The 25,219-nt window shown below is 56.4% G+C and overlaps 3 protein-coding genes across 3 annotated transcripts; 1 reads left to right on the forward strand and 2 right to left on the reverse strand.

Moving 5' to 3' along the window:
- Positions 1–1,997: 1,997 nt before the first annotated feature.
- CDHR4 (cadherin related family member 4) lies at positions 1,998–9,438 on the reverse strand. Its single transcript, XM_052648273.1, has 19 exons — positions 9,390–9,438; positions 8,816–9,000; positions 8,307–8,469; positions 8,147–8,229; positions 7,534–7,644; positions 6,831–6,934; positions 6,508–6,644; positions 6,067–6,250; positions 5,817–5,970; positions 5,489–5,582; positions 5,050–5,253; positions 4,830–4,969; positions 4,245–4,395; positions 3,927–4,147; positions 3,562–3,704; positions 3,017–3,073; positions 2,828–2,915; positions 2,571–2,601; positions 1,998–2,053 (listed from the first exon to the last, which is right to left on the reverse strand). Exons 1-19 carry the CDS (start codon positions 9,436–9,438, stop codon positions 1,998–2,000), a joined length of 2,355 nt encoding a protein of 784 aa, XP_052504233.1.
- A 2,290-nt stretch (positions 9,439–11,728) lies between these two features.
- INKA1 (inka box actin regulator 1) lies at positions 11,729–13,453 on the forward strand. Its single transcript, XM_052647190.1, has 2 exons — positions 11,729–11,898; positions 12,635–13,453. The coding sequence occupies exons 1-2, from the start codon at positions 11,848–11,850 to the stop codon at positions 13,433–13,435; spliced, it is 852 nt and encodes a 283-aa protein (XP_052503150.1). The 5' UTR covers positions 11,729–11,847; the 3' UTR covers positions 13,436–13,453.
- A 224-nt stretch (positions 13,454–13,677) lies between these two features.
- UBA7 (ubiquitin like modifier activating enzyme 7) lies at positions 13,678–22,625 on the reverse strand. The gene is made up of 24 exons (XM_052640813.1): positions 22,556–22,625; positions 22,303–22,471; positions 22,075–22,209; positions 21,859–21,965; positions 21,451–21,541; positions 21,225–21,360; positions 20,727–20,824; positions 20,496–20,642; positions 19,685–19,867; positions 19,384–19,491; positions 19,146–19,226; positions 18,909–19,064; positions 18,648–18,813; positions 18,371–18,573; positions 18,209–18,273; positions 17,934–18,117; positions 17,782–17,856; positions 17,363–17,537; positions 16,774–16,847; positions 16,412–16,504; positions 16,128–16,319; positions 14,472–14,564; positions 14,306–14,406; positions 13,678–13,857 (listed from the first exon to the last, which is right to left on the reverse strand). The coding sequence occupies exons 1-24, from the start codon at positions 22,609–22,611 to the stop codon at positions 13,746–13,748; spliced, it is 3,000 nt and encodes a 999-aa protein (XP_052496773.1). The 5' UTR covers positions 22,612–22,625; the 3' UTR covers positions 13,678–13,745.
- Positions 22,626–25,219: the final 2,594 nt, after the last annotated feature.

Genomic DNA, 25,219 nt, shown 5'->3' on the forward strand with positions numbered 1-25,219 from the left:
TTCTAAGCGGAGCCGACAGCGTCTTCTCACGCACGCGTGCACACTTAGGGAATGTCTGCTGTATGCTTTTTTGGGTCACTCACCCTGGAAGGCAGGACTTGTCCCTCACTACTGAGGAAACTGAGGCTCAGTGTGGGAAGGCTGGGCCAAGGTTACGCCACCTCTGGAAGTGTGAGCACGGAGTTTCGCTCCTCCTCTTACTGGCTCCTGTGTATAATGCCCTCTTTCCAGTGGCTTCCCTAGCTTTGCCCTTCATCAGCCTTTTGTGCCCCAGCAGTCTCTGGCCTGTTATCACGTTTGTCCTTCTGCCTGGAGTTCAGTCCCCAGCACAAGCCCTGGCACTTAACAGGGACTCTTAGTCCTGCCCTAGGGTGGGCATCTTGTCTCCAGCTCTTATAACAACATCTTTTGTCCTGGACTGTCATGGTCTGCCACCAAGTGCAACTTACGAGCCTTGGGAAGACTGTTACCTTGGGCTTGGCATCAAATGTAATCACACAGCCTGACTCACAAGTGACCTGACTAGCTAGCTTTGTGACTTTTGAGGCTTGCTTGTTCTGTGAAATGAGGATAAAAATCAAGCTCCATAGAGATGAGCGTTTAATGAGCCCTTAGAGCATTCTAAGTGCTCAGCAAAAGTCTGCCCGCAGCTGCTTCCTGTCACATCCTGCTGTCAAATTGCTGTCCCTGAGGCCAGCTCTAACACCCTCACTTCATTGGAAACACCAGGAAGCATATTTTTCCCACAGAAGGCTCTCGACTTCTTCCTCTCCCTGGGGCACTGTAACTGGTTCAGGAAGGGAGTGAAGTCGCTCAGTCGTGTCCGACTCTTTGCGACCCCGTAGACTGTAGCCTATCAGGCTCCTCTGTCCATGGGATTTTCCAGGCAAGAGTGCTGGAGTGGATTGCCATTTCCTTCTCCAGGGGATATTCCTGACCCAGGAATCGAACCCGGGTCTCCCGCATTGCAGGCAGATGCTTTACTGTCTGAGCCACCAGGGAAGCCCTTCAGGAAGGGAGGTCCTCAGCTACTCTGAAAGTGAAAGTGTAAGTGGCTCAGTCATGTCTGACTCTTTGCAACCCCATGGACTATATATAGTCCATGGAATTCTCCAGGCCAGAATACTGGAGTGGGTAGCCTTTCCCTTCTCCAGGGGATCTTCCCAACCTGGGGATCGAACCCAGGTCTCTGGCATTGCAGGAAGATTCTTTACCAGCTGAGCCACAAGCAAAGCTACTCTGAGAAGGTTCAGATCCTTAAACTTGACAGAGGGAAGGAGATTGAGAGAACCTGAAGACACCACAGTTAAGATAGCCTCCACCAAGACAGCAGGTCTTCTGGGAGAGCTGGCAGTATCCTGAGACTTGATGCCAGGCTGGGTATGGGGAGTGGGCTAGCACTTCCCCCCAACAGAACCTGCCCTCCTGCAGGCTGCTGTGGGCCACTTGGCCATGTGCAGCACAGGGAGGATAGAGGGCCCATGAACCAAAGAGATCAAGAGGATATGGGAACACCTTCTCAAAAGGGGGCTATTCTCAATCCCTCCATGGCCACCCATGCCACAGGGTGCTCAAGTCTACACCAACCCTCACTTCAGTGCAAAAGCTCCAGATGCAAGAAAACCTCCACATACAGTTCGCAAACTGCCCTGGAAGTTGGTGGGGCCCCTGGGCCCTCGCCATCTGCTAGAGTAGGTGTCCTTTGAGGGGACAGGCCAACTGGGGGCCTCCTCAGTCATTGACGAGGATAACAGTGTCTTACTTCTGCAGAACGTTAATCACAGTCAGCACTGTACAACGCCTTCTGGAAAGAAAAAATAACCTTGTTCCCATAAGACAGGGCATCCTCCAAGTGAGAACAAGGAACACAGATCTCAGAGCTTCTCCCACATGTAGGTTACCAGGCAAGGACTCTTCTGTTGGTAATTTTGTTTATTATTGAAAACACGTGATCATGTGAAGAAGAAATTCCCCAAATATGATGCAGCTCCCAGGCCTCAGAGCCAGCGCCGGGCTCCCGTGTGCGTGTTGAACAGGTAATCTCTGCCTGTACCTGAGCTCAGATGGTCAAGGAAGAGAGAGAGGGCCTTGCTGGCTTTGGTAGCACTGCTTCCCTCCCCTAAGGGCAGGGAAAGATATTCCAGGACCCTTGGTGTGACCCGCCCCCCACCACTACCTCCTCCTTGATCTGGCTTGTCCTCTCCCTGCTTTCTCAGCAAATTATTTGAGGTCTGGCTCAGATACGCAGGAAGCATCCATGAGTCCCCAAAACTTGACATCAGCTCCCCTGAGCCCCGTGCCAGATTAGTCTGCCATAATTCATGATGACAGTGGACCATTTGGGGGCCTCTTCCCTCACAACTTTCCCCCTATTTTCCCCCTGGAGGCAGGAACCAGATCAGGGTCCCAGGTGTTTGGGAAACTGGCTGAAAAATGAGTAGGGGTGAGAAGAGACCCCATTCAGGGAAAGAGTAGACAGTGGATGTCTGGTGGTAGGCAGAGATATTGAGATGAGGTCTGGAGAGAAAGTGGGCCCCAGTGGAGAATGGTTTGGAAAAAGGGGAACTCACGGGAGTCCTGGGCTCTGCCATCAAAATGGTGCTGAGGGGAAGAAAGGAGAGTGTAACGAGGTGAACCCTGCCCATGGGGAGCAGGTGGAGGCTTGCCCCCCGAAAAGGGTCAAGAACCCACCTGCTTCCTGCATCCTGATAGTGCTGGTATGGACCCTCCCACAGGGACAGCCAGCCATGAGAAAGGAGGCAGGCTTGGCAGGGAGCACTCAGCAGCAGCCTCAGTGCCCACCGCACAGGATGGGAGGTTGACATACCAGGCTCATGACACTGCTGGGTGCCTGGGGTGTCTCCATCCTCGGGGCCTCCACGAACCCTTCAATGGATCCCTCAGTTCCCTGGATACTGGGGCAAAGTAGGAGCAGAAGTACAGGATAGGGCTCTGCGCCCCAGCCTGAGTTTCAGAAATGGACTTCCAGGCATAGAGGTAGTAAAAGGAAGCTTACCTGTTTAGCAGGAGAGCCTGGGTGGGTTTGCTTGATGTCTGTAGCACCTGGGTCAACCTAAAATGCCAGGAGGAGAGACCAACAGTGAGCACAGCAGCCCTGCTGGCTCCGGGAATCAGCACCATTCATCTCCACTTTTATTGGAGATAGCCTGTGTCCGTATGCACTGGCCACACTGTTACTCCCATCTTCCCCTGGGTTCAGTCCTGTGCTTACGAGAAACTCAGCATCTTAGGGGAAGGTCACATTTCAGGTGGAAGGCAGGGCTCAGGAATAGGGGTAAATACCCAATGCATGACAGACTCAAGAGTCTAAATCCCTTGACCTTATCCACAGCCATCCCATTCCAGACTGGGTTCTGCCAGCGAAGGAGACAACTTTCTCCCAGTGTCTCTCTGCCTCTAAGCTGATGACCCCCGGAGGGAGGGCAGTCCTCCTTAATATCATTCTGTCTGCTCATCAGCATGGGCAGTCTTGGGTAGAACCCACTGTCACAGATGCGAGGGCTGGGGGACAGGCAAGCAGCACAGGGATAGGAACCCTACCACCGCAGGAGCCAGCTGAGGAACCAGCCCAAACCCAGGAGGAGAAGGGCACCGGTCACTGTCAGCACCACCACGAACCAGGGCTCCGGCTGCCAGAAAACCTCCGTGTCTGTCACAAGCAGGGGTGTCATCCTTGAAGGCACCTGAAATGGGGCCACAGCTTCACCACTGTCCTGCCAAAACGCCCCAATTATCCAGCCTTCAAACCCCTCCAAGGGCTGGGCCATCCCACACCCCAGCTTTCTCCTCTGTATTGCCAGGCTCTTTGCACTCAGCAGTTTCCTCTGAAATGCCTTCCCCAATTGTTCCACCTCGAAAACTATATCTTTTCTCCCCACCCAGCAAGGGCCTGAGGACCCCCTCACTGTGGTTCTGTGGGTGCTGGTGGCCCCTGTGCTGGCCCTCCAGGGCACTATATGCACAATGACAGTGGCCGTGGTGCTGAGGTGGGGGGCGGAGGGGCCTGCATCGGCCACACGGATCAATAGCTCATATGTATGGGGCTGCTCTGGCCAGGGGGAGCCCAACATGAGGTCGTTGTGCACTAGGACAGCTCCTTGCAGGCTGAATCGGCTCTGACTATTCCCTGAAAAACAGAGTGCGAGAAGAAGGGGACCATGGCTGGCCTTGGCCTGCCCCTCCCCAGCAGCCTGGAGGGCCCCCATGGTCCCCATGGCCCTCACCTCCCACAATTCTGTAGGAGAAAGCCAGGCGCTGGGGCTCCTGGGCCACCCGACACGACACTGTGGTCACCTCCAAACTACGGCCCGGGTGAGCGTAGACGGTGAGTTCCTGAAATGGGGGCTCACACTCGGGGGCATGGTCGTTCACATCCTGCTGGAAGGTAGTCAGATCACCCACCCCCAAACCCCCAGCCCAGCCCCTCAGCCTCCTCCCACCACAACCAAAATCTCGGTGTCAGCCAACAGTTTCCAGAACTTTCCACAACAAGGCCCCAACCCTCTCCAGCCAACCAGTAGAGGAAACTAAAAGTGAAGTCGTTCAGTCATGTCCGACTCTTTGCAACCCTGTGGACTGTGTCCATGGGATTTTCCAGGCAAGAGTACTGGAGCGGGTTGCCATTTTCTTCTCCAGGGGATCTTCCCCACCCAGGGATCAAACCCAGGTCTCCCACATTGTAGGCAGATGCTTTACTGTCTGAGCCACCAGGGAAGTCAGAGGAAACTGAAGCACAGAGGAAAAGCAGAGCACCCGAGGAAGGAGATGAACTCTTTCCGATTCTTTCTGAAGCTTCGGGGCTCATTTACCTCAACCTCAATGGTGATGGTGCAGGAGCCTGAACGGTGGCAGGTGGGGTCCTGGTCTTGGCTGTGGTCAGTCAGCAGGACAGTGAGCCTGTACGACTTCTGCAGCTCATAGTCCAAAGGCCCCAGGAGGCGAACCTCCCCTAGAAGACGGGGCCACAGCCTCAGCTTGCAGAGTCAACCCTGGCTCCACCCTCTCCACCCAGCCCTGGGGTGGGAGTACCATTGAGACGGTCCACAGCAAAGGGGGCGGACCCGCCAGAGGTGGAGTACTCAATGCTGTCGTGTGGGTAATCCAGGTCTGTGCCCACCACAGAGCCCAGCAGGGTGTGGGGCCTTGCATCCTCACGAACCCGGAATGTCCGTGAGACACAGGTTGGGGAGAACTCGTTGACAGGTGTCACCATCACCAGCACAGGCACCTCAGCTGGAAGCCATTTGGAAGTCAGGGAGCTGGTCTGGTTGGCCTGGCCCTGCCCTGGGATTCCGAGGAGGGAGAGGCTCTGGAGGGAGGGGGTCAGTAGCACACTCAGGGGTCTTTAGGGGACACAACCCCACCCTGTTGGTTTCCGAGAGAGGAGAGATGACGCCACCCTGAAGACAGGAAGAGAGGCACAGAGGAGCCCTGTCCTGAATGTCCAGGCCTGGGCGTGGTCACTCACTGGCCATCAGAGGCTGACCACTGTCAAGCACCAGGATGGAGGCTGTATGCTGCAAGCAGGCGCCAGGAACGTCACAGTCCAGTGTGTCATTCACCTAGCCAGAGGGGCAGGAGAGTGAGGCACAGCCAAGGCCTAGGAGAGCCTTGGGCCCACTGGGCTGCCTCAGGCCAGGTTATTCTCACATAGCCTACCCTGACCTTCAGGTAAAGCGGGTTGGCTGCAACACCATATCCTTCGCCCTCATGGTCTCCACTCCCACGGGACCATTGGGCCACCCCCTCCCTGTCCAAGCATCCTACACGTGGGTCTAAGGGCAGGGTCTGGGTACTTCCAGGACTCTGTCTCGCAGGCAGAGGCTGGAAGCGCTGGCAGGGCTGTGGAACAGCAGTTGGTAGTCCAGGGTGGAGCCAGGAGAGTCTGGGTCAGTGCAAGTGAAGGTATTCACGACAGTGCCCACAAGCGTGGTCTCGGGGATCTGAGTCCTGAGAGCAGAGGGCGGGCGGCAGGGCGGGAGCTGGGGCAGGGCTGCGAACCCTGGCTCTCACCCAACAGCCAAGGTAAGACTCCCAAATACTCACACCAGCAGCGCTGGGAGGCAGCGCGGGGGCCAGCGGTTGACCGACTGCACGTCCACCCGGAAATCAAGCTCGGCGCTGTCCCACGGCCGGAGCCGCTCGAAGGCCTTCACCCGCAGCCTAGTGACCGCGGCGTCCGGGGCTTGCGCCAGCTCCAGGGGCGCAGTGGTTCGGACCACGCCGTCGACTGGGAGGGGTGGCAGGGCGTGGCACGCAGAGTTCGGCCCCGCCCCCAGGTCAGTCCCGTTCCCACCCTCCCACCTCTCCACGCCCACGGCTTAGGGCGCAGAGACTGACCACCTGGCCGCCGCCTCCAAGGCTCCTCTCTAACTCCGGGCCCCCAAACGCGACCTCGCCCCAGGTTCTGCCTCGGCTCCAGGCGTTGCGGGTCACTTCTAGACCACCCACAGAGGCATCCCCTTACCCGCCCTCCACGCCCCTCACCGCGTCCTATGGAGAAGAGCCGGCAGGGCACCGGGGAGACGATTTCGTAGCGCACGTCGAAGCCCTGGGCGTGGACTTGAGCCACCTTACTTCCGGGAACCAGGTTTTCGGGAATGGTGATGTTCTGGGCTTGCTGCCTGGACCAAAATGGGAGCACTGGCTCCTACCTGCTCCCGGCAGGGTCTGCAGGCCCCTCCCTTGGGTCTTCCTTGGTACAGTAGCCAGCTGGGGATGCTCCTGCAGCCCTACACCTTAACCCTACTCCTGAGTCCCTGGGGCTGGGTCCTGTCTTTCCCACTGTCCCCAGGGTAGGGGAGCCTTACGGGAAAGAGACCTGGCTGGAGGGAACAGGCAAAACTTTCACCGTCAGCATCCCACGGCAGCTTCGGCCTTGTCCAAAGGTCACTAGGATCTGAAGCTGGAAGACCTGCCATGCACACAAAACAAGAAGGGAACCACGATGTGTGTCCACCTGTATGTGTGTGCCCAGCCCCCCTCAGGACCTCCATAAGGAGCCTCACATTCACTCTTCCCCATGACCTGTCACTCTGCTGACAGATTTTCCTTTGTGTCTTATTCTTCTGGGTCATAAGTCCTTCTCTTTGGATGCACACAGCCCCCAAATGAGTAATATCTGAATCATTCACAACATGAATTAGCATCGTAGAGTTGCCAAGAGCCAGTCACTAAGATGTGGAAGCTTTAAAGAAGGAACTTCTCTAGTCTCCTTCAGACTACACCCGCCGCTGTACTCAGAGTTTTCGCTTCCTGTGTGACTGCTCAGAACTTTCTCCTTTCTGTAAGGGGCACTGTGGGCTCCTGGAGCCAGGGATCCCTCTTCTTTCTAGAGCTCCAGAGCCCAGCACAGAACCAAGCCAAGGTGGGAGGACAGCCAGCATGGGGCAGCAGGTATGGGCTATGTCTGGGAAAGGCAGCATGATTGATGAGGCCAGAAACAATCCTCCATGAGGTAATGGCTCTGGCCATTTTATCCCCAGTCCATGGATATCGCCAGGTCATGCTCACCTTCTGAGCCTGGCCTTTGAGTCCCTGGGATGGCGCCCACAGCTGACCCTGCCCATCGATGGAGAAAGGTCCAGGGAAGTACGGGGGGTCCTGGGCACTAGTGATGTTCATCTGACAGAAAAGAGATGCTGGAGGCCCCCTTCCCTACCACAGTGCCCCCAAGCAACCCCAAAATACCCCAAGAACCCAACAGGTATCCGCCCACTCTCAAATCTCCTGTACTCTGCTACTGCCACTTACTCTAGCCTGGGCTCCCCTGGCCCTGATTCAAAATCGTGTCTGCTTTTAAACTATTCACTTTTTTTAATACATTTCTTTTGGGGATTGTAAAAACGATTCAGGTTTTTGTTTTTTGGTTGTTTTTTTTTTTTTTGAGATTTTAGAACACAGAAGAACTTTAAAGAACTCAACCCCTGAGAAGTCCCTACAGGAACAGCCATAGTCACTGGGGGTTGGGAAGCCCTCAGTGACTCTCTCCAAGAACATGTATCCCACAGAGGCTCAGTTATAAGGAGTCCTTCTGCAGACTATTCTTGGCCAGGCAGGGGCTGGCCTTGGTCTTCCCATCTCCCTCCATCCTGCCCCCCAGCCACTGCCCACATGCAGGCCTCACCTGGGCTCCCCGGCCTGGGAGCAGCAGAGTGTACACCGGGGTCCCAGGTGTGACAGTTTCCCGAACCTGAATAATTTCCCCAGCTGGCCAGAGGGGAGGTAAGGGAGGTTCAGGCCATGCCTGCCCCCCCACGTCCCCCACCTGCTGCCTCTGGCCTTACCTGGGCTGGCAAATCGACCAGCACACTGGTCACGATTAGGGTCCCGCTGAACATCCACAGAAAGCCGACCCTCTGTCACATGGTTGCCACATGTGAACCTCAGCTGCAGCTCATAGTGGTTCACTGTCAGGGCATCAAGCCGGGCCGAGCTGCTCAAGGTCATCTGTGGCAGGTGGGCAGTGCCATGTGGGGCCTAGGATCTCCACCTCCCGGCACCACCTCTAGGGCATTCCCTGGTGGCTCAGATGGTAAAGAATCTGCCTGCAGTGCAGGAGACCCAGGTTCGATCCCTGGGTCGGGAAGATACCTGGAGAAGGGAATGGCAATCCACTCCAGTATTCATGCCTGGAGAATTCCATGGACAGAGGAGCCTGGCAGGCTACAGTCCACAGGGTTGCAGAGTGGGACATGACTGAGCAACTAACACCATCACTTTCACACCACCTCTGACTTTGTGAATTTAGAGTCTGCCCTTCCCCCACTGTCCCCAGCTGTGCCCATGACCGTACCTTGCCCACATAGGTCCCCTGCCACCTGGTCAGGCTAGGTGGGTTAAAGAAGGTGGTGGGTGGCTGTACATGGAGCAACTCCAGGGTTGGTATGTATGAAGAGCAGTTGAAGGAGAAAGACTGAAGGGTGGCTCCAGGTCCCTGGCTCTCAGAGACATCTATGAACCAGGACAGGCAGTAGAGGTCTGCGAGGAAGAGATGATTCAGGCTAGAGACCCCCATGCTCATGGAACCAGGTACACAGAGTCCTTCCCTTTTGCCTTGGGGCCTGGGCACATCTTGGAGACAAGCAGCCAAGGTCTCCCCTTGTCCCCCACATCCAACCACAGATCGGCTCATTTCATAGACTGGGGCTAGGTCCTGTCTTTCCCACTGTCCCCAGGATAGGGGGACAGTGAGAACTTGGGTGAGGAAGCAGCTAAGATAAAGAATGAGAGTCAGGGGTTCAGATCTTTGCCCTTTCCTGGCTCCCCCCAGCCACTGTCCTCCTTGGTAGCTTATCTGAGAGGGAGCAGGACTCCACTGTGGACTCAGGGGGTGAGAAGTGAAGTTCCCCCACCCACGAGCTCCTCACCAGAGACAAGCAGAGCAAGAAGCAGCATGAGGGGCCTGAGCAGCACCATAGTGGCCTTAAGACACGACAGCAGCGGAGACTCCAGAAGGGCAGACGTGTTTTGTCAGGGCCACCCTGTTGCCAGGTCTGTTGTTCAAACACAGGACCTTGGCCTCCAAGATTCCAGCCCCACCCAGCCCCTGGTGACTGAGCTCTGGACACTATAGGTTATCAAGAGGACTGGAAAACTCCATTTTTTCACTGCTCCCAATGGATTTCCCTGTTTATCACTGCCACGCAAAGATGCGAGGCGAGAGAGGCCAAGCTTCAGATAGGGAAACTAAGGCTCACGGAAGTCTTGGTCATGCAGTTCTTGGAGACAGAACATGCACAGCAGCCAGGAAAAGTGGGCCCAGGCCTGCTACCCCACAAAGCCTGAACTCCAGCTGCTCACCCCCATTAGAACATTATCTGCCTGTGAAATCTGAGCCCAGCCATCAACAGAATCTCCCAAAATCTGTCTACGTTCAACAGACAAAAGGTATCCTTGGTGATGGAAATAAAAATGGTGGTTACTTTGGGGCACAGCAATTGGAGGGGACAAAAGGTGGCCTCCTCGAGTGGCTGGTGATATTCTGTATCTTGATCTGGGTGACACAGGTGTCTACAGATTTTAACATGTATAGAGCCATACCTTTAAGAGCTGTCCATTCATCTTATTTACAATCATATGCCAGTTTTTAAAAGGTTGTCTTCACACGCTTTCTCCAGCTCTTTGCCTCTCTCTTTTCTACCCACTTTGTTTGAGCTTGTTCCTCTCCCCATAAAAATGCCCTTGTCAGGGTCCTCAGAGACCTGCCAACTGTCCAGCAGTTTATGTTCTATTCTTACCTCCTCAGCAAGCGTTTGATGCTTGCACCCCTCGGCTCCTAAGTGCACACACTCTTAGTTTCCTCCCACCTCCCTCGCAGCTCCTGCTCAGCTCCTTTGCTGGTTCTTCTTCATCTTCCCTACCTCCACCCAGTGGACTGTTCCAGGGTTCATCCTGTCCGCTGCCATCCTCTGTCCACATGTCCACAAATGGCCATTTGATTTTCTTCTCCAAGACCACTCTTTTCCAGTCTTGCTTGGTTGATTCGTACCAGTTCCATCCAAGCAGTAGTTCAGCCTGGAAGTCTAGGAGTCATGCTTCTGTTTGTCTTCCCATACTCATGTATCAGCAAGGCTTGATTTCAACTCCAAAACATACCTCCAAGTATGTTTGCTCTAGACCTACCCAGATCCAGGCCCTCCCTTCCCTTGATGGATGAGGCAGGAGCCTCCACTCTTGACAGCAGAGTGGTTCTCCCAAAGCAGCGATTATCTAAACAGCAGCCAGCCCAGGTCGTTACCTACTCAAAAGCCCTCTAGCGCTCCCCACCACACCAAAAACAAAACCCTTTATTCCCTTCTAAAATGGCTAGGAGCCTGGTTTTGCTGACCTCTTCAGTCCTCTCCCCCTCCCCTCAACTACCATCATGAGAAATATCTAGGCCTTCCCTGGTATTTTCCTGTCTACTGACTTATCTAGTTTGTCTCCAGTTAGTCTGTGTCGTTGAACCTAGCCCTAGCCACCTCAGGGAACGGGCTCTAATCCTTTGGTCAAAGAACCCCCTGCGGTAATCCCCTGCATTCACTCAGCCTGCCTGTAGTCCGGGATAGACAGGATGCGGGTGTTGGGAATCCCCACGAGAGGGCAGCCTTGCTTAGCTCGGCCGAGGCAAGAGACGCGGGAGTGGGAGGCTGGGCCTCGGCCGGGGCTCCTCCCCGGTGCTGCAGCGAGGTTCTGCGCTCCCTGAATCCTCAGAGGGGCCGGACCCCTCCCATGACTTCCAGGGACTGTGGAGGCCAGCTCCAGGAGCGGATTCAGTGGGTCGGACCACGAGCGGGCCACAGCACTGCCGAACCCGACGATTGGGCCCGATCTACCCGCTCAAGGGCGCAGCCGCGGTACCCGTGCGCTCCAGGGACCCCGGCGGGAGGGACCACAAATTTCCCCTGGGAATAAATGAGGAAACTGAGGCTGCCGCAGGGGTGCGATTTGTCCTGGGCGTCAGCTCAACGGCCCGGGACTACGGGGACTCCCGAGCCGGATCCCGCCAGGTTTCCAGCTACAGTCCCGCCTTTCCGCATAAGAGCTGCTTCTAAGGAGTGGGTAGTGGGCGTCAGGCTCGCCCACCCGGCAGGGCCCCGGGGGTGGAGCCACACCAGCCCCGCCCCAGCCCCATTGGCTGAGGAGCCAGGGGCGGGGCGGGGCCGCCAGATGTTGGGGCTGCGGCGGCGGCGGCGGCGGCGGCACCAAGAGCTGGGGAGAGGGAGGAGCCGCGGAGCCAGGCGGAGGGCAAGGGCGCCGCTGGCCGGCCCGCCGGGCCCTCTCCGCACCGCTCTCGCTGGAGTTTGAAGAGGAACTGGCAGGCCTGGAGGGGGCTGCGGCACGGACATGCACAGCGCTCGGCTTGACAGTTTCCTGGGCCAGCTGCGCTGGGAACTGGTGAGGCTTGGGGGCGGGCGTGGCTCGTGAGGACTTGTGTGGGGTGCTCGGCTGCCTTCCTACCCGAACAACACTCGGATGGGGGGAAGCTGTCCCGAGTGCCCATCCAAGACAGGATGGGGGCGGGGCGGCGTAGATGGCCCAGATGGCCCGCGTCGGGTTTCGGACGATTGGGAGCTGCGCTGGGCATCAAGTAACAGCCGCCCAGCTGGCCGTGCTGCTGGCGCAACGCAGGAAGTTGTAGGGGAGAAACTTCTTGGGCAGAACAGGGGGTTTTACGGAACTAAAAAGGTGGTGGGGCTACTACCGATGCCCCTTATTCCAGGCTGGCGTGTACCTCTTGTCTTCCTGGAAGGTGCTCTTTTCTTTTCTGAAAGAGGCTGCGGGCTTTGGGGAGCTGAATCCCTCAAGAGGCACAGGATGCCCCCCCAGCCCTGAGCAAGACCTACTTCCCCATGCAGGCCCACAACCCTGCCTCCCGCCCTGGTGGCGGGTACCAACTTGCCCGGCTCTGCGTGCTGCAGCCTGCCGGGCTGCCATCAGGTCGGCCAATGGGAGCCACACGAGCTTCGTGTGCCAGCGCCCCATGCCGACCTGGTGCCCGCTAGAGGCCTTGCTGCTGAGGCCTGCAGGCCTGCCCAGCCCTCCTGGGCCTTCTGTTTTGGAACTGGCCTGATCAGGCAGGCCGGAATGACCAGCACTGCTCCTACCACTTCTGCCCTCTCTTCTTCCACAGCTGTGTGGCCGGGACACTGGCTCACCCCCAATGCCTGGTCCCCTTCCGCCACCCCCCAAACACCGCCCAGGCGTGCGGCTCAAGCACCAGCTCAGGGCCTCAGATGCGTTGGAAGAGGACTCGGTTTGTGGTGTGGAGGAAGAGGATGACGAAGTAGGGGTGACAGGAGACAGGAGTGCAGCCTTCGGGGGCCCCAGGGAGCACGGCCTGGACTGGGACTCTGGCTTCTCAGAGGTGTCGGGCAGCACATGGAGAGAGGAAGAGCTGCCCGTACCCCAGCACCCAGCAGCCTCGGCATGGCCCCCCCGGAGACAGCGCCTCTCAACCAGTGGTGTTGCCCAGCCTAGCGGAGCGCCCATGGCCCGGGTACCACCTGTCCACCGACCACGGCCCAAGTCCACCCCAGATGCCTGCCTGGAGCACTGGCGGGGGCTAGAAGCTGAGGACTGGACCACAGCCCTGCTGAGCAGGGGTCGTAGTCGCCAGCCCCTGGTGCTGGGGGACAATTGCTTTGCGGACTTGGTGCACAACTGGATGGAGCTGCCCGAGGCAGCGGGTGAGGGGGACAATGGGGGTGGGCCCCGTGCGCGTGCTCGGCCCCCCCAGTTCCTGCTGGGCCTCTCTGAGCAGCTGCGGCGCCAGCTAGCCAGGGCGCGCCGGGCAGCACTGGCAGGAAAGCGACTGTCATGCCCACCTCGCCCAGAACCCGAACTACCTGCAGATGTCTCACGCTTTGCAGCCCTCATGAGTTGCCGCAGTCGGCAGCCCATCATTTGCAATGATGTTGTCAGCTACCTCTGACCCTGCCCTCCAGCCTGGGACAATAAAGGCCTTTCTCTGGACAATCCTGGTTCTGTACCCCTCGAGGCTCCAGGAGGCAGCGCCAGCCCTGCAAGGCACAACTCAGGCAGGCGAATCGAAAGAGCCTTTTCCCTCCCCTGCAGGGGTCCTTGTCACGCCTGTGTCACACGCCATGTGTCTGCTCCATCACCCGTCCTGTCCACTGAACACCTTCATTCAACAAGTGTTTATTGAGTGTCTGCTGTGGGCTTGGGACGCAGGGCTCAGGATGCAGGGCCCGATGGAGCTGGGCGGTGGGGCTGCTGCCTTGTCACAGCTTGTAGTGCAAGCGTGGAAAGTTAGTGTCATACTCCTCGCCCTCGTAGCCAAGTTCCAATACCAGCACCCGCTGCCCAGGCTCCTTCTTCACCAGCTCTGTCACCCTGGCGTGGGGGGAGGGGTGGGGAGATTGGATAGGTGAGTGGTGACAGAGAGTGTCCTGGCATGGGCTCCAGGGTGCTGGGGGGCCAGAAGGAGCCCAAGCCAGGAGCAGGAGCAACCCAAGACAGGAAACATCTGAAAACTATTTTAGGAGCGGCTGGCGGGGCGAGCAGGAGGCAGGAAGCTGTGAGTCCCCCGGGAGTGGGCCGTGAAAGGGGAGCTGAGGAGGGTGTGGAGGAGCTGGTGGGGCTGGCCAAGCAGGCAGCTCCTAGAGGCCCCTCCTAGAGGGCTCCTGGCCCTTACCCCACCCCCAGCCCGTTTGCTGGCTCCATTTGGCAAAAGAAAACTTCAGGAAGGTGTGAGGGGCCCAGATAGGGTTGGGAAGAGGAGAGGCTGCGCATCCCTCACCTCCAACCTCCAGGGCCTGGTTAAAGCCAGGTGCGGGCTCACCTGCGGGACAGGTGCCGGGCCTGTTTTTCCTCAGACCATCCTGCTGAGTAGAGCTGGGCCGACCCATGCAGGAGCATCGTCACCCTCAGTCCTTGTAGCTCCTAGAGAGAGACGGGTCAGGGGCCAGCAGGGCCAGGCCTGGGAGCAGGGCAGAACTGGGGCACACCTGGATGTGGGCCAGCAACGACTCCAGGGTCCTCTCGGGCTGCCCAGCAGGCACTTCCAAGCGGTCCCAACAGGTCCACTTCAGGTGATGGAACTGGGGGGTGGCAGTGGGGAGGAGTGAGAAGCTTCTTACACACACACACCCTCTCCCTGCCCCAGTTGCCAATAGCTTATGGCCCCTTTCCTAGGGGAGGAGCTGGACTAGAGGCAGGAAGCAGAAGCCAGGGGGTGGGGATGGAACGTGGGATCTGGGCCCAGAATCTCAACACCCTTCTGGCCTGTGCTGGGACAGGAAATGGGGCTATGGGGCCCCCTGCACAGGGAAACAGGCGATCCATCACACAGGCTGATTGTGTGTGTGTGTGTGTGTGTGTGTGTGTGTGTGTGTTGGAGGGGGGGCAATGCTTCCTGAGGAAGCGAGGAAGCAGGAGCAGGGCTGCTGCAATCTCTGATAAAGCTGCCTGTTCCTCAAATGTAAGGCTGGAAGAGAGGGTGGGGGGCGGGTACATCCGGTCCCCTAATCCTTTACCACCAGGGCCTTGGACTTTCTCATAGACACATGGGTGAGGGGCACAGTGACTTCAGTGGGGACACAGTCCACAGAGGACTCTCTTCCTGTCCCTTTGTTCCTTGTTTCTTGAGTCTTGGGGTTCTGGTACCCAGAGCTGAGGACATAAGGGTGGCAGGCAGCCAGGGACCAAGACTAGAGGGGTTCTGCCAGCTCCCCAGAAAACAGTGAGGTCAAGCTGAGACAGGACCAGAAGTGATGTGGGGGACTCTTCTCCTCCCTTCCCCCTCCTCCATAGACAAAGGCAGCTTGTGTTCTAGCTAGAGGAGGGGCCCTCACAAAGGGGCTCTGTGTGCTGTGCCCTGAGGGACCCCAGGGCTGCTCAGCCTAAGCCCAGTGCCGGCCCATGACCTCTCCCCTCTGCCCTGGTGAGAGAATTCTCTCCAGACCCTCTCCTGTGTCCCCAAGGAAATGCCAACTTTTACAGAGCCTGGGCACACAGCCGGGGCATTCACAGCCCAACACTTGAAGGAACACATATGCACACAAGCCCACACGTGTACTCACAGGCAAAGCCATGCAGGCCCACATCATGAAAGGGCCCTGCAGCCTCCTCTGGCACACAGATGTGCAAGCATGCTCCCTCCATGGCCACACACCACGGAGCCAGGGATGCCCAGACCCAGGTGCCCTCACACTTGTGACAGGAATGCACACCCTGTGACAGGGTTGCACACCCCCATACCCATGCTGGTGAGCTCAGTGAGTGCCCTTTAACTCAGTTGAGGGGGGCAGGCGAGGATCCCCATGCCTGGCAGCCTGACGTTAGGCTCAGTTTAGGGCTTGGGCCCTAGTCCCCCCTCCCCCTCAGGGAAGGCGGGGATGGTGGGGGATGGATGTCTGGCTCCATTAATGAGTTAAAGCTGCAGCTCCCCCAGACCCGGAGGGTTGGGGGCTGGGGGTGGCTGACGGCTGCTTCCTGTGTCTGACAGGTCCCAGCCTGGCTGTGCGGCAGGGAGGCGGCTGAAGGAAGTCTTGAGGACTCCCCCAGAGTCTGCGTCCCATGAGATCCTGAAGCTGGAGTAGGGCCTGTTTCGGTAGGTGCAGGGAAAACTCAGGTCTGGTACAGGTGAGGTGTCCAGGGCTCACCTTCTGGATGTCTGGGGCCTTAGGTACCCAGCGGCTAAAGTAGTTTTCAGCCAGGTGCAGATAGCTGTGGCGAAAGGCATGGCGAGGCCGTGGTCCGCCCACCACCTTGTACAGCTCCAAGCCCACCAGGCCAGCCACGGCTGCTGTAGTGGTGACAACGGCTGGGATAATCCGGCCCACAATTCGCTTGGTCTGCCAAGGACAGGAGATCTGATCTGGGCCCAAGGCCTAAGGCTAGGGTTTGACCCGCCACCTCCAGGCCTGAGCCCCAAGGGGCAGGTTACCTCGGCGTGGCTAGCCACTGGGATCCCATAGTTCTGAGCTCTCAGGCTGGCCGCTGCCACCACAAAATCCATGTGGAAGTTGCTGTCATTGTCCTATGAGACCCAAGGCACAGTTGTATGAACACTGTCCCAGTGCCCCAAACCTGTGCTGCTGCACAGGTCTTCACATGATTCTGTGGGGTGGAGGCTCACATCACCCCACTTAACAGGTAAGGAGACGGAGGCTCAGGGAAGCTGAGCTGCTTCTGGGATCCTTCAGGGAGGAAAACTCAGGCCCAGGGACTTCAAAACTACCTACTTAGCTCTTGACCTTCCCCATCAACCTCTCTGGCCCAGCCCTTCACTCCCACTTGGGCTCCGACCTTCTCGAATGTCAAGGGTTCAAGGGAAGGACCCTTGCTCCAGGTCTTCAGGTCTTCATGCAGTTGCTTACAGCCTGTTGGGAGGAGGAGGAGGGTAAAAACAGTCCTTAGCCCCCAAGTCCTATACTCTTCTTGAGCCTGCCTGCCTGTCCTTGGTCCCTGCCAAGTCTACCACTTACCACTTTCAAGGAGATCCCTTGATGGATGGTGCAATCTCTTCTCTGGCAGCCCTAGCCCTCACGTATGTGTGCCTGCACACACACACACATACCTAGGTGACCCTGTCCTCATCTGGGGGGCCACAGCTAGTTGCTCCCCAGGGCCAGGTGGTTTGTGGAGTTTTTTTCCTTTGCTCAGAGTTGGCCAAGGTAATGGGGTGGTGAGGATGGTAAATAGGAGGGAGAGGACCTACTCTGGGACCAGGGGATGAACCCAAGGCTAGAGAGAAGCAAGGTCAGAGGGCCTAATAGGTTGTGACTTGGCTTCAGGGGCTCCAGACCCATCTTCTTTCTGCAGCACAGGCTGAGGAAGCTCAGGCCTTTGGATGGCAGCATAGAGGGCTCAGGGCTGGGGACCTCACCAAACTCACCAGAAGGCGAATCCAGTTCCAGCTCACTAGCAAAAATGCGGTCCAAGTCCTGGGGGTCAGGCAGTGGCAGCAAATTCAGTAGTCCCCTGAGCGCAGTCTGGTCCTGTGAGCCAGGCAGCCCATGCATCTGGGCATACAGGTTGGCAGCTGCCAGCACATAAAGGAAGTGTGTATCCTGCAATGAGACCCAGAGGCTCATGGGCCTGAGTGAGCGTGTGTGGATGCGTGGGGCGGGGGTCAGCGCCCACTTGAAGATCTGTTGGAGGGCCTGCCTCCGCCTCCCATGTGGACACCCACATGTGCACAGACGTGGCTGTCTCCCTCTCAGCGTCTCGGCATCGCTACAAAACACAGAGGTGCTCACCTCTGCCCTGAGGGGCCACATTTCCATCTCAGGGCTGCCCAGGGACCCCACTCACTTGGCTGGCATCAAACTCCAAGGGCTGGGGACACTGTTTGGGACCCGACCAGAATGGAGTTCCATCCTCCTGCACCTAGGGAAACACAGAGGCTGCTGGGCTCAGTCCGGTCGCCCCCAAGCCCTCAGCCTCCTAAGCCCCCAGCCACACACTTTGTCAGGTGGGTAGGTCCTCAGCAGCTGTGTGATGCCATAATGGAAGCGGAGCTGCCAGTGGCCAAGGGCCCACAGCACGCAGTCTCGCCAGGTCTGTGGACGCTCTGTCAGGACACCCCGCATTGTCTGCAGCAGGGGCTGCTTCTGCGACTTAACCAAGCCTTCTGGAGATGAGAGAGTGCTGCGGACGGTTGGGAAAGCTTGAGGCTAAGCCCTGAGCCTCTTGGTGTTAGGGACCCTGGACTCCCATTCGCCCTTGTCAGGGGTCTTACTGTGGGTGGCTGTTGATGGTCTTGGCAGACTCACAGAAAAGGTCGTCAAACTCACCCTTGGCCCACTGTGGGGGAGGGAGAAGCCATGAGGTGGCAGTTAGGAAATGGGTCTGGGGCAGAGGACTGAGCCAGGCAGGTAGGAGTCTCTGGGGTGCCTCCCACCTGCACGGTGTGCTCGGTTGTGGCAGGAATGTACCGCACGGTGCAGACAGGGTCAGGGGCATCTTCAGAAGCTGCATCAGAGGGGGCTTTGTAGTTCTCAGTCACGTGCGGTATGAACACGCCAGCGCTACCCCGGGTGCCTGTGGTGCCTGCCTCCAGGAGTGGTTTCAGAAAGTGGGTGCAACGAGCAGCTACGTAGTCCCCTGGCAAGGGAGGCAGAGGGTCAGAAGTGGGGCTAGCACTCAGACAAGAGTGAGTTCTGAGGCTGGGCACTCACGGGCCTCGAAAGTGTCTACGGCAGCAGCCACACCATCCACACTGGAGAAGAAGTCATCCCCAAAGATGTGCTCTGTAGTGGGATCCAGCTGGAGGTTGAGTGGGGTAACCTGCAAGTCTGCATTCAGGCGGCGAGTGGCCTCTGCAGCCACCTCTGCCTTTTGCCTCTGAGAAGAAAGCAGGAAGATGTTGGGGGTGGGGGGAGGGGGGTACTGTGGGAGGACAGTCCAGGACGTGGGTGTGGGGAAGGGTCAACTCTCACGTGAATGTCCTGGGACCTGAAGAGGAACTGCCGGCTAAGGTTGGAGAGCTCCACATGGTCCATGTCGGCAATGGTCACGCCCCCACTGCCCCCGGCCCCCAGGCCCATCAGGGCAAAGCCTTTGAGCAGCTCGCAGCCGACAGCGCCAGCACCCACCTGCCGGTAGGCAGGGGCAACCTTAGCCAGAGGGCCAGGCCTCACCCCTCCGCACACTCCCAACCTCACCACGTGGCTCACCAGGAGGTAGTGCTGGTGGCTCAGCTTCTCCTGAAAATCTGCCCCAAACACTGCGGTTTGCCCATCATAGCGGCAGCGTCTCTAGGGAACACAGACTGGGCTCGACGACGACCACCGGCCTGTGCTGGGTCTCCCTCTCACTCCCAGTTTTCCAGGTCCGGACCTCAGGACTCTTCTTCATGTTTCTCCCTGTGTCCTGAGTTTAGCTAAGGCTTGCATCCCTACCACACGTTCTCACCGGTGCATAGTCCTCAGGGTTGGGAAAGGGGTCCCCATCTTCCGGAAGGCAATCCAGGGCGTCGAAGTACAGCCACTGGTCCAGGGGCATAAACTTGCCAGAAATCGCCTGTAAGTCAGAGCTTTAGTCTGGGGACTCTTGGCACCTCCTAATCCCCTGAGATCCTGGCTGAGGGCTGCACCCAGGTTGGTGAAGCTCCTAAGGCTGCTCTCTAGTGTTGGGCACCCTGTGGCATCCACAGTGGCATCCACAGTGACCTCTGCACCCTTCCCAGCCCCACGCTGTCTCTGCCTGTGCCCACCTTCAGCACTTCCTGGGCAGCCACAGCACCTAGCACAGCTGCCATGGGGCTCAAGCCACCAGCACTGCTCAGGGCAACTGTCCGCACCAGAGACTCATCCAGCTGCTCTTTCAGAGGCTCTCCTTCTGTCCCCTTCAGTGGTCCCATGGCCTGGGCCAGGTCCACCACCATCTCTGCATCAACCTAGCGGGTAGAATTCTGTTAAAGCAGACCCAACCTGAGCTCCACCCCACATTTGAATCCTTCAGGCAGCCATCCCCCCTGTTCCACAGAAGAAGAAGCAGAAGCCTGAGTGGGAAGGCCCCACTAGGCAATGCCTGGTGCCAGACAATGGCCCTGGAGGCTCCCCCAACCTGGGAGCAGCTGCCAGGCCAGATCTGAGGGGTAAGGAGTGGCTTTGTGCTTGGCCCCTTCATGAACTCAGCCTCTGGTCTAGGGCTTCCCTGCTGGCTCAGATGGTAAAGAATCTGCCTGCAATGCAGGAGACCTGGGTTTGATTCCTGGGTTGGGAAGATCCCCTGGAGGGCAGGGCAACCCACTCCAGGATTCTGGCCTGGAGAATCCCTATGGACAGAGGAACCTGGCAGGCTACAGTCCATGGGGTCACAAAGAGTTATGACTGAGCAACTTAGAAGAGCTGGTCTAGAGATAAGTGTTTATCAGCTCCCCACAGCCCATCATGTCTTCTTTATATGAGTGGGACACTGCTTCTGGGTTCAAACTTGGATCCGTAAGATAGTCACTGTCACCTCCTGGTAGGTGAGGCCCCATTAAGACAGAGGCTAGGGAGAGGGGCATCAGGGCCACTCACAGGATCCCAAGGCTTGGGAGGGCGGCCATGGAGCTGCTGGAACTTGTGCAGTGAGCGGAAGGACTGATGCAGGCAGCGGGCACGGTGAACTTCCTGGGGACTCTGGGCCACCACACGGGGCTGAAGGAGGGCTACGTCCAGGGGTTCCTTCAGGGGGCACTCAATTTAGGGTCAGATCCAGAACCCTGTGGGCCCCTCGAGGCACCCAACCCCAGATGACCTTGCACTCACGTGGCTGACAGTCTTGGCTCTCTTGACCTCAGTGACAGCCCCGCCACGTAAGTAACGAGAGAAAGCTGTTGTGTCTCCAATCTCCAAGGTCCCGTCCTCTGGGGAAGATTGAGCCTAGTCAGCATGCCCTCTGAACCTGAGTAGCTCCCCACAGCCCATCCTGTCTTGCCTCAGCATTCTCAAGGTGGGACTTCCCTGCTGGTCCAGTTAGTTAAGAATCCACCTTGTGATGCAGGGGACGTAGATTCAGTCCCTGGTCAGGAAATAAGATCTCAAACACCATGGAGCAACTAAGCCTGTAGGCCACAGCTAGAGCCACGGAGGACCCCACACGCTGCCACCGAGACCCGAGGCAGCCAAATAAATAATTAAAACAAAACAAAATTCTCAATGTGGCTCTGCCCTGAGGAAGGTAGAGAGAGACCTTATCTCCAAAAACCAGGCTGTGTCCACTCCCACAGGGGCCTGGGTGCTGAGCCTGGAGTGGGGATGACGTACCCCGCACATGGAGAGGCCGAGGATCACAGCCGTTGAGCTCCACCATGCCCTCAATGCCTGAGAAAGTCACCCAATCCCCTGTGTGGAAGTGGTGGGCATCAGCCTCTTCTCTCAGAGTGAGAATGCCAGGGGAGCCCTGTGATGAGAGGCGGCTTGCTCAGGGGGCCTAGCCCTGCCTTTCACAGGCTCCTTAGTAGGGGCAGTGCCCCCCGACCCCAGCACCCACCTGGGAGATGTGCTGGATGGTGGCCATCAGGGGTTCCGCCTCCGTGGGGTCCTGCACAGTGAATTTCTTACCGAAGTCACAAAACAACTGCCTGTGGTGGGGTGGCAGGGGTCACTGAGCTGACTCAGTGTTTAACCACCACGGTTGTGGTGAAGGGCAACAGGCACTACGGCAAGCCCCGAGGAATTGGGGGAAAAGTGCTGGGAGAGGCTTGGAAACTGGAGTTTGAAAGATGTACTGAGCAAGTCTGGAGGCTGGGGTAGAGGAAGCAGACGAATGGGACTGGGGACTGTGATCATGAGGGGAAAGTGGGGACAGCCCTGGGGTTGGGTGGAGGGGCTCTGGAGCAAGCCTGGAACTGGGATCGCTTGCTGCCTGTGATGTGGCAGGCTGGGCGAGCCATCTCACCCCACGAGGCCTCGGGTGTCCGCCACCAGGAAGCAGACTCCATGCTCGTGGCACAAGGTGCCCACTCTCAGCTGCTCCTCCAGCCTTGAGGCGGTCAGTACCACCACCTGAGTGGACCTCATGAGATCAGTAGGGCCAGAACCACTTCGAACCCACCTTGCTGCTAAGGGCTGGGGGTGGGGGAGGTTGGCCTGGAGAGTAGGGCTGGGAGGGCACCTGGAAATCCAGCAGCAGGTCCTCGGTGATGTCGCCTGTATAGACGCACACCTGAACTGCTCCATTGAGGTCAGCCAGAAGTTTTTGAGAGGCCTCAGCCCTGCTCCTTCCCAAGTCCTGCTCTGAGAGCAGAAACTAAAGAGATGCCCAGACTGGCTTTAGCAAGTTTTTTCTTGGGCCCCACCCCTACCCTGGTCTGGAAACCCACAGCCCCCCCAGGAGCCTCACCTGGGCAGCCAGGTCAGACCAGCAAGTAGGATGGGGATCATGGAGAGTGAGGCTGCCCACACCCATCAGGACCAAGTTTTTGGCCACCTCAGCCCCCAGGCCCTGCAGGCCAGACAGCAACACCTTGGCTCCCTGAATTCTCCGCATGGCCGGCAAGCCCAGCACATACCTGTGGGCAGGAAGAAAGAGGGCAGGCAATTGGAAATCAGGGGTTAGAAGGCTACCCTGCTCTCCTCCCCAGCTTGAGCCTCACAGCTGCCGCGAGTATAGCTCCTTATCCAGCGACTTGAAGGTCTCCAGGGTATCCATCCTGAGCCCCGGGGCTGCAGGGCTTGTAGACAGGAGGCAGTGCCAGCAGGAGCCAGTGCCCAGCGGTGGCCAGTGCAAACAGGAGCTAAGGCTCAGAAATGAAAGATGCAGCTGGCAGCTTTCTTCCTGGTTCCTCTGTCATTTCGGGTAAATCAAAAGTGAAAGTGAAACTGAACGGGCTTGTGGTCCTGCCTCCAGCCTGTCCCGCACAGCCTGGCTTGGCAGACTTCTGGCAGCCCGAGCGCACTGGCAAGTGGGGAGAGAATTCCCGGATCTGTTTCTCTCTGGGAGAGCAGGTATTTCTCTTAAGGAAGAAAGAGGGCAGGGCCATGGGAGGGATCCCTGTGGTCTCCTGTAGCTCCCTAGATGTCCTAAACTGCAAGCTCCTATCCCCTTCAGGGGTCCCTGTCTGAATGGGCTTCCTGCCCAGAGGACTGGTGGGGAAGCCCTTGTCCTGAGGGCTCACCTGGCCTCCTGTCCACACACAGAGACTTAGAGACCCTAGAGGGCAGAGCCAGCTGAGAGAGCTCATGGGCTACGCTGCCCATATCCAGGGCTCACCCTAGACTTGGGGTGCAGCCTAGCACTGTTGGGAGTGCCTGCGTGTTCTGGAGTCATCTCCTCCGGGATCAGGGATTCCCCTCTGCCCACATTGCACAGCCGGGACAGTTGGCAGCCCCAGGTGGCCAGTCAGGATCTCTCACTGATGCGTCCCAGGACTCAAACAGGGTTGTCAGTCTCTGAGTGCCAGCCCTGTGTGGAAGACTAGGGGCAGTTATGATCATGTGTCCTTTATATTTTAAAATAATTATAGATTCAGAGGAAGTTGCAAAAAATAGAAAAGAGGGGCTACCCTCCCCACAGATGTCTCCTTCTGCCTTCTTAGGGACCCGGGGCCGGTTCTCTAGAGGATGGACCACAGTTCCCCGCAAAACTCCACAATAGTTACACCAAGTGCTATCAAAAATTCTTTTTTTAAAAAAATTAAGGTAAAACCTATATATCATTAAAATAACCATTTTAAAGTATACAATTTAGTGGGATTTAGTGTGTTGACAATGTTGTGCAATCACCATCTCTACTTTCAAAACCTCATCACCCACCAAAAGACACAACTACCTTGGATAATTGCTACACACCCCCATTCTATCGCCTGGCAAACATACATGCTTTCTGTCACTAGGGATTTGCCTATTCTGTGTATTTTATATAAGAGGAATAGTACAAAATGTGACCTTTGGTATCTGTTTTCACGTACAATCTTTTTGAGGGTAATCCAAATTGTAGCATGTCTCAGGACATCATTCCTTTTTGTGGCTGAATAATATTCTATGAGAGGCACATATCACAGTTTGTTACTCAGCAACCCTATATACAGTCAATGGAATTCTCCAGGCCAGAATACTGGCATGGGTAGCCGTTTCCTTCTCCAGCGGATCTACCCAACCTGGGGATCAACCCCAGGTCTCCCGCATTGCAGGTGGATTCTTTACCAGCTGAGCTACCAGGGAAGACATTATCCAGTCACTGGTTGACATTTGAATTGTTAACACTTTTGGAATATTATGAATAGTGCTACATGATCATTCTTGAACAAGTATTTGAGCACCTGTTTTCTATTTCTCTGGGTATATACCTAGGAGTAGCATTGTTGGGTCATATGGCAATACGTTTAAGTTTTTGACAGACCAACAAACCATTTTCTACCAGCAATGTATGTAAGTTTTTATTTCTCCACAACATAGCCCAATTGGTTTTCCCTTTTTTTGCAAATTATACCCATCCTAGTGGGTGTAAGGTGGTAGGCAATTCTGGGGTTTTTTCATTCAATAAACATTTATTGGCTGTGTCATATGTACTAGGTACAGGAACCAGGGCCAGATTCTGAAGTAAGTGGTGTCTTCAATAGATACCAAAAGACATTTGATGACATTCAATTTCCAGTCCTGAATTTTTTTTTTCACTCTCATTAAAATAGATGGATTTTAAAATTGTGGTTTTAACCATTTTCATTTTTAATGTTTAATTTTGTTTATATCTTGGCCACACCACGTGGCATGCAAGAACTTAGTTCCCTGAACAGGGATCGGACCCATGCCCTCTACAGTGGGAGCAGAGTATTAACCACTGGACCGCCTGGTCTGAATCATTCTTAAATATGTACAATTCAACGGCATGAAGGACATTCAGAGTGTTGTATAACCACAAAACTATTTCCACAACTTTAGCCCAAGGAGAAACACTGTACCCATTAAAAAATAACTCATCCATTTTCCATCCCATTTCCTAGGAGCTTCTATTGTACTTTGTCTCCATGACTTTGCCTACTGAAGATAATGAATATAGGCAGAATCATAAAATATTTGCCCTTTTGTGTCTGGTTTCTTTCACTTAGCATATCTTTACAACATTCATCCAGGTTGTAGCATGTACCAGAATTTTGGTCGTTTTTTTTTAATTGTGAGAAAATATACATAAGATGAAATTTAATGTTTTAAAATATACAATCTAGTAGCATTACAGACATGCACGTTGTACCAACACCACCATTCATGTCCAGAATTTCAACTTCTCAAACTGAACTCACAACCCATTAGACAGTAACTTT

Source organism: Budorcas taxicolor, chromosome 1, assembly GCF_023091745.1.
Source record: "Budorcas taxicolor isolate Tak-1 chromosome 1, Takin1.1, whole genome shotgun sequence".
Classification (NCBI taxonomy): domain Eukaryota; kingdom Metazoa; phylum Chordata; class Mammalia; order Artiodactyla; family Bovidae; genus Budorcas; species Budorcas taxicolor.